General features: G+C 55.1%; 1 protein-coding gene across 1 annotated transcript; it reads right to left on the reverse strand.

The window, feature by feature from the left end:
• Nucleotides 1-6,089: 6,089 nt before the first annotated feature.
• Nucleotides 6,090-7,413, reverse strand: FOXS1 (forkhead box S1). Its single transcript, XM_003788077.1, has one exon. It carries the CDS (start codon nucleotides 7,343-7,345, stop codon nucleotides 6,353-6,355), a length of 993 nt encoding a protein of 330 aa, XP_003788125.1. The 5' UTR covers nucleotides 7,346-7,413; the 3' UTR covers nucleotides 6,090-6,352.
• Between the last annotated feature and the right edge of the window lie 633 nt (nucleotides 7,414-8,046).

Genomic DNA, 8,046 nt, shown 5'->3' on the forward strand with positions numbered 1-8,046 from the left:
CCTTAGCCAGGCCCACAGTGACCACCCCTATGGGTCTGGAAGCCACTGAGGCCACATCTGGTTTGGATTACATCAGGGCTGGTGACTCTGCCTTTTCCTGTCTGGGTCCAGTGGCCTCAAATTCCACCAGCCACCTTGGACCCAACAGGGAAGTGGTGGGAAAAGATTTAGGCAGTGACAAGGTTACCCCGAGGGAGTGGAGCAACCAGGGTGGTCCTGAAGGATGTGCCCACCTGGACCAAGCTCCTACCTGTGAGGCTGCCCGTGCACCTGTTCCTTTCCTTCCTTCACACTAAGGGGTAATATTTATTGAGCACCAGACTTGGTACCAGGAGATTTTCAGGTGTTAATTCATTTCACTTATACCCTATAAATAGGTATTTTCATTGCCAGCATTTCACAGATGAGGAAACCGAGGCACAGGACATGTATGGACAAGTCCCTGGGCTCCTGGCCAGCATGCAGTGGGGTCAAAGAGCAAGGCAGGTGGTCTGACTCCTTACAACTGATGACTTCACGTTTGCCGAGTCCTGCGTGGGGCCTTGCGCCAAAGGAGAGCTTGGAGATAAATTAATATGATCCTTGTCCTCAGGGAGCTCCCACCCTGGTGAGAGGGTGGAGATCAGGGTGAAGCCGGAAGGAAACTCACAAAACCATGACGATATGAAGGAGACACTAACCCCTCTTCTTCTCTCCAGTGGGAGTGACAGACACACTGAGGGCAAATAAGGAGCAGGGCTTTTCCAGGTAGAGAGTGAAGAGAGTGTTCCAGGCAGGAGCAGGGCTTTTCCAGGTAGAGAGTGAAGAGGGTATTCCAGGCAGGAGCAGTGCTGTCCAGAGACTAGGAGCTGAGGACAAGCTTGGAGCATTCTAGTAAGGCTTTTGCATGAGATGAAGCAGGAAGTAAGTCGGGAGAAGTTAGCAGGAGCCTCGAATGGCAGGCTGACTCTGGACAATAGGGCGCCACAGAAGAGTTTTGAGCAAAGGAGAGACATGGTCTGTGATTTGGAAGGATCTCTACAGCCAGGGAGGTCAGTGAATGGTGGGGAGAGACTGGAGGAAGGGAGCCCAGGTGAGGGTGGGCCATGTGTGCTTAAGAGGTTGTAAGAACTGTGGGAACAAGAGGAAAGGGCACACCACTTAGATGGCTCTAGGAAGACAGAGAGATTGGGTTCCAAGTTAGACAGAATGGGGTTCACATGTACTTATTTACTGTCTCTGAGCCTCAGTTTCTCATGTGCAAAATGTGGTAATAATAGTACCTAAGACATGTAGGGAGAGCCCAGTATAGGCTGCTGAGCTTATATTTCTTTCACAACTGTGTCTCAGACCTCTACTGTGTTCCCGAGACTGTTCTGGGTGCTGGAGACAAGCAGTGAATAGACAAAACTCCCTGGTCTTACAAAGCTTCCTTCCAATGGGAGAGACGGATACTGAATGGCAATAATGAATTTAAAATGTGTTGATTGGGGGGCAGGTAGGGAATGTGGTGGCCAGGGAGGGCTTCTCTGAGGATGTTTGGACAGAGACCAAAGGATGTGAGGGTGTGAACCCTGTGGGTATCAGCAGAAGGCTGGCCCAGGCAGAGGGATGAGTAAGCATAAAGGCTGCTTACTTGAGAGAAAGGAAAGCCAGACGAGGGGCAGCCAGGTCCCAGGGGCCCTTGCTGAAAAGGACCTAGGCTTTTGCTCTGGGTGAGAGAGCGAACCTCTGGGGATTCTTTGAGATTCTGTCCATGGTGAATGGATGAGCGGAGGACCTTGGCTCCATCCATCCACTTAGGATCTCTTTGATGGCCTCCTATGTGCTGGTCTTCAGGTTAGGGCAGTAGATGAATAAGGAGGGCCTGAAGTGTGCATTCTAAGGCAGAGACACAATGAAAACCGAGTGCACATACACACGCGTGATTCCGCGTTGCTGCAGGTGCCATGTGGGGGAAACAAACAGGATGCAGAGAGGGAGAGTAATCTAGAGGCCTCTGATTAGATAAGAGAGCGATGTTTTGACATGGATGCTGGGTGTTGAGCAGCCAGCGAGGAGACAGCATTCCAGGCAGAGGGAATAGCCAGTGCAAAGGCCCAGAGATGGAAAGAAACTCACCCGGGAGTCAGCTGTCTCAGGGAGCAGCCGCTCTTGTTTGCATCCAAGTAAGTTCAGGTGGCCCTGAGGCCTATGGTCAGGAGGGGGCAGTCCTGGCCTCCTTACCGGCACCAGGCCAGGTTCTCGTTGACCTCATGATTAAATGAAACTTTGGCCCCTTTTTGGCCATGAAAGTGCTTCTTTCTGTCCCAGCATCTGCCTCCTTGAGTCTCTCTTCCCAGTCACCAAGAGGGTGGGAACAGGGGTTTAGGCAGGTCTGGGCCTGTGGGATGTGGGTTTAGCCATGTGCAAAGGGAGGAGAATAGAGGATAGGGCTGAGGGTTTGAGGCCCTCTGGTGGGGTTGTTTTATACTTCAATCTCATTCCTGTTGACAGAATTGTACACATAATGTATGTGTAGGGTACATTCCTACAGGTTGGAATCATTACCATTTTACAGATGATGAAACTGAGACTCAGAGAGGTGAATGCACTTGCTCAAGGTCACCCAGCAGGGAAGCAGAGACGCCAGGAATTAAGCCCAAAACCTTGTCTGTGTAACAGTTCTTCCTCCCCCTACACACTCCCCCCAGAGTAGCTAGACATTTCTCATGTGAAAGGGAACATTCCCAGCACCCAGTGCCTCTTTATCTTGCTTAACAAACACTTACATTGCTGTTGGCACATGCCAGACCCTGTTCTAAGCACACTGCAAATAATAACTCATGTAATCCTCAAATAGCCCCATGAAGGTAGATACTGTTAGTGTCCACATTTTATAGAGGAGGAAAACACAGAGAGGGGAAGCCACTTGCCCAAGGTCACACAGTGAAGAAGTGGGAGAGCTGGGATGTGAACCCAGTCTGTCAGTCTCCAGGAGCTCCCACAGCCTCTGTGGGGGGGACTAGTCTGTGTGGGGAAGGGAGGTTTTTTGGCTGAGGCCTAGACGCTTGGGTTTTGCATACTGTGGCAGGTGGACGTGCCAGGCTGGCCACACAACCGCCTCCTTCTTCCTTAGCACCATGGCAGCCTCTGGGAGCCCTGCCCTCCAAGGGAGAGGGTCTCCCTACCCTCAGCCAAAGCACTGTCTGGGTGTGGGGAGGAGTGTCTAACTCCGGGCTGTGGAATGCTGTAGACCAGGGAAGGAAGCGGGTGGGCGGGAGAGCAGTCCAGAGATAAGATGTGGGGGTGGATGGGCCTCTGAGGAAGGCCAGCCCTGTGGGTGGGGGTGGCCTCCTTGGGGGCAGGGAGTCCTCCCCTCCCTTAGGAGAGCACAGACCAAGGGCCCAGCAGGTGAAGAACTTTCTGATGGTTCTTCAGCGCTGCCAAATTTTGGTGGGAAGGGGCTGCCTGTGAGGGCAATGGGCTCCCCTTTCCCAGAACCCCACGAAATGTCCAACACTTGATGTCATAGAGAGGATTTAGAAATTGGGCCAGAGACGCCCTTCCAACTCTGATATTCCAAGAATCTGAACTGCTGTGATTAAAAACTCTGGAATATTCTGAAATACCACTGATTTTACCATTTTAGAATTTGATTTAGCATAACCCTGCAAGGCATCTTGGTATCCCTTTTTGCTCTATCTAACCTGCTGAGGAGGAGAATGGTGACTAGGAGCCCCTCCTGGAGACAGACAAACCACCAGCAAAGAATGTCTTTGAGGCAGTGTCAGATGTGATGGCCCTGTCCTCCCACAATTACACAGTTAAGGCAGTAGAAGAAGGTATGATGGATGGGTTGGGAAGACACCTCTGCTCCTGCCTTCCTATGTGACCTTGGGCATTCACTTACCTCCTCTGGCCTTGGTCTCTCCATCTGTGCCCAGGGGTTCTCTCTGGGTCAACCCAGATGAGGCTTTTGCCAACCTCCTCCCCCACTCTAGGAGGAAGTGGTCAGGCAGGAGCCAGAGGTATCTGTTGACCTCTGTCAATGGGTAAAAGCAAGAGGCCCGGTGGGTGGGGGTCTGAGGCTGGGCAGCTAGCAGAGGAATGGGACCTCCTCCAAGCTATCCCCCAGGTCAGACCCTCTTCTAGCACCCAGACCCAAAGAGTCAGGCTGCCCATGCCCCCATCTGCTGGGTGAAACCCAGAGAGGTAGATGCTGAGCCCAGGGTCCTCCTTGGGGATAGGGGTGGAGGGGTTTATCTTCACTTCCTGACAGGGGGGCAGATGGAGGTGTGCAGAGGGGGGTCTCCATGCACCCACCTATGCCCTTTCTCATGATCCACCATGGCAAAGGGTGAGGAGAGGGCTGAAATAGTCAGAGGTTAACCCTCCTCATGGGATGAGCAGAGCAGGAGGGGCCTGGGTCTCCCAGCCTGGCCAGTCTCTATTCAACTAGTTCAGGACACAGGCTAGGAAGGGACTGAGATCATCAGGGCTCCACAGGAATGCACGACAGGGAATGGTGCCCAGCAGAGGCCTTCCCGGGCCCAAGTGAGAAGAGCCTCCTCCCTTTAAATCTGTCTCTGTCTCTGTGTGGCCCAGCTTGTACACACACACACACACACACACACACACACACACACAGAGCCCGAGGCACGTTGACCCATACAGTCACATACTGGGCTTCACATAAGAGCCTCCTTCCACTTCTCACCCAAGCCCCTCACTCTTGGAGGGTCTTCCCCCTCTCTTTTGACCCACAGAACTGCCCACATGGGACAGGACAGACCCTTGCTTCTTCTTCCCTCCATCTGATGGGTTCTGGACTGGGGTTCAGTGGACAGGATGGGGAGGAGCCCACAGCTGGCCAGGCATTTTCCCAGCCCCTCTTACCCCACAAGTCCCTCCACCCCCCACTATAGCTCTGAGTCTGTGGGAACCAGACAGTTCAGGCTGTCCAGCCAGGCTCACTTCCTCCCAGGCCCCAGGGGACCTGCTGAGGGAAGAGGGAGCCGCAGGGACTGAAGCCAGCATGGCTGCCTGCTCAAAGAAGGTCCTCTGGAGGAACTGGGCTGTCTGCCCAAGAGGGGTCTCCAACCCCCTGGGTGTCATCTCTTAGGACATAAGATGCTCCAGGCCCTATCCCAAAGACCAGAATGCAGGTGCCCTGAGCACCCTGGCTCTCTTCTCTCTCCCTATACCTACGATCGAGATGGAAGGCCTGAGGCTTGGGGGAAGAAGCCATTTGCCTCTACTCCTCCAGCACTGTGAGGACAGTGGGGTTTCAGGTTCTATGTCTATTCCTCTGATGGGGACCATGAATGCTCCCATTCCTCCTGCTTCCATGCAAGGGGGTAGCTAGAGAAGGTCAAAGGTCAGGGCTCAGTCACTTCTGATCTGTGCCCAGGACAGCTATGGACCTTGTCCCTGTCCCAAGAGAAATGCTTTCTGCAAGAGTCACCAGGAGGCCTTGGAGAGCTGGAACTCAAGGGAGGTCCCCCATTGGTGTGGGAAATGCAAAGAAGAGGACAAGTACCGCCCCTCAGATTTTGGGTTCCCAGCCTGCACAGTGGAAAGGGGTGCTCCAACCGTGTTCACCCCCTTCATCCTCATACAAACTGCAGGTCGGGGGCTAGAGGGCACAGCCACACATACCTGGTCTGATGTCCTCTTTGCATTTACTTGCCAGCTGGAGCTGGGGCTAGTGTGCCCCGAATTCTCTGGGCCTCAGTTTCCACTGCTGAAAACAGCTAACTTTCCACATCACACATTTCACATCATACATCAAAATAACCGTGACCATTTACAGATTAAATGCTGCAAATGGTTACAGTTATTTTGACTGCCATCTCAGCTTTTGAGGCAGCAGAGTCACCCTCAGGCCAGCCCAGCCTCACCCCTGCCGGTCTGTCTCAGTTGCATTCCTCCTCTCCCTGCTCCCATCCCCTGCCTCCCCCTCCTCTGCTGTCCTGGGAAACTCCCTGTGAAAGTCCCCAGCAGGAGAAAGCCCCATGTGAGACATTCCCACCGAGGGTGCCTACCTCTGCTGTACAACCCCAAACCACAGCCACTCCACACAGAGCCAGGCGTCCCGGCCTTGGCCCCGGACCATCCAGCAAGCCGTGCCTCATCATCACACTGCCTTTATTGGCCTTGAGAGCCACAGAGTCACTCCCAAGGGGCCCCTCTTCCCCTCACCCCAGATTTGTGCGGAGGCCCCAGAGGCTTGGCTGATTGCTCGCTGCTTTAATCCTGGCTTTCTGTCCTGGTTGTCCTTAGCTTGCCAGGGATGGTTCCTTCGCGAGCTCTCCAGGTCCTAGAGCCAGGCTCAGCCTGGAGGATGCAGTTAGTGGAAGCCCTGCAGGGACCGCCCGAATTGAGGCTGCCTTCACTCAAAGAAGAACATTCCTGGAGTCCGGTATAAGCAGGGGGTCAGCCCCAGTGGATAGCTGGAGCCTCCCTGCACAGGGAAGCCACCTGCAACCCAGGGTTCCTTGGGGTCAGCTGGAAGGGGCAGTGGGGCCCGGAGTGAGGCTGGAGGAGTGAGGGGTGCAGGGGAGGGGGCTGCTGAGGCCAAAAGGTGCTCCAAGCCTGGGTCAGTCCCCATGCTGAAATTCAGCGCCTGCAAACGGCATTGGTAGCTGCTCCCAGTGCCTGCCTCAGAGGTCAAGGCAGGTGTGGGGGCCTTGTTAAAGCCCTCAGCTTGGCAGAAGCCAGCAGGAAAGCCAAATGCTGGGCACGGGGAAGATGAGGTGGCCACAGGGTGCTCCCCTGGGCCTGCAGGCTTGGGCATAGAAATCTCTTTGGGCTCAATGGATGGCCGAGGCTTGGCATCAGTGGTTGCTGGGCACATGCTGGCTGGCAAGGCCCCCAACAGACCCCCAAAGCTTGTGTCTTTGGGGCCTGGTAGCTCTGGTGAGAATGGGCACTGCCTGCTGGTTGTGGTGTTGGGGACCCTTGGGTCCTGGCTGGTCACTCTAAGGGATCCACGACGTGCCCTGGCAGGGCCCTTGGTCCCCTCGGCACCTGTCCGCCGGGTGAATCGGCGGCGGCGGCGCAGGAAGCTGCCATGCTCGAACATGTCGTGACAGTCGGGGTCCAGTGTCCAGTAGCTGCCTTTGCCTGGCTTGCGGTCATCACGGGGAACCTTGACAAAGCACTCGTTGAGTGACAGGTTGTGACGGATGCTGTTCTGCCAGCCAGGTCGGTTGTGGCGGTAGAAGGCGAAGCGGCCCATGATGTAGCGGTAGATGCCACTGAGTGTGGCCCGCTGCCCAGGTGAGCTCTGGATGGCCATGGCAATAAGGGCTATGTAGCTGTAGGGGGGCTTGGTCGGCTCGGCTGCAGGGGCCTGGGGCCCAGGCAGGGGCTGCTGCTGCATGCTGGCCAGGCTGGCCAGGCTGCTGGGACCAGAGGGGCCAGGCTTGGCGTCCAGGGCTGGTGTCTGGAACAGCCAGCCCGGCCAGCCTGAGCTGCTTAAGAGGCCCACTGGCCCAGCCTCCCAGCCTGGAAAGGCAAAAAGGGGTGGGCCCGCCAGGCGGCCCTCCCTTCCTCCCTCACCCTACTCCCCCAAGGCCCAGGAGAGATGGGCAGGAGAGGCCAGGACTGGGAAGCTGAGTACCTGCCGGGGGTGAGGAGGTGGGAGGGAAGAGACCCTCATCTCTCATGTGCTGGGGGATGACAGCCGGGGAGGGACAGGATGTGAAAGTGAGTGGGTCAGAGACAAAAACCAGAAGAGATAGAAGGAGAAAGGTAAAGAAACAGGGATGGGGGAAAAGACAGAGACAGAGAGGCAGAGACCTAAAGAGAGAAACAAAAATAAGGCAGAGACAAGCAAAGTGGACAGAGACACATAGAGCCTGAGAGAGACACATACACACACCGACAGCTAATGTTCAGGGAAAGTCAGACCCACTGGGAGGTAGAAACAAAGGCATCCACAGAGAGACAGAGAGAACGGCGATAAAGAGAGACAGGGACAGGGTGGCACCTGTGACTCAAGGAGTAGGGTGCTGGCCCCATATACCTGGGGTGGCACATTCAAGTCTGGCCCTGCAAAAAAAAAATAAAAAGAGAGAGAGA

This window comes from Otolemur garnettii, unplaced genomic scaffold (genome assembly GCF_000181295.1).
Source record: "Otolemur garnettii isolate 467f Iridium unplaced genomic scaffold, OtoGar3 scaffold00025, whole genome shotgun sequence".
Classification (NCBI taxonomy): domain Eukaryota; kingdom Metazoa; phylum Chordata; class Mammalia; order Primates; family Galagidae; genus Otolemur; species Otolemur garnettii.

Excerpts from the sequence above, each read along its gene's own strand:
- FOXS1 (XM_003788077.1), bottom strand. The coding sequence starts at position 7,345 with ATGCAGCAGCAGCCCCTGCCTGGGCCCCAGGCCCCTGCAGCCGAGCCG.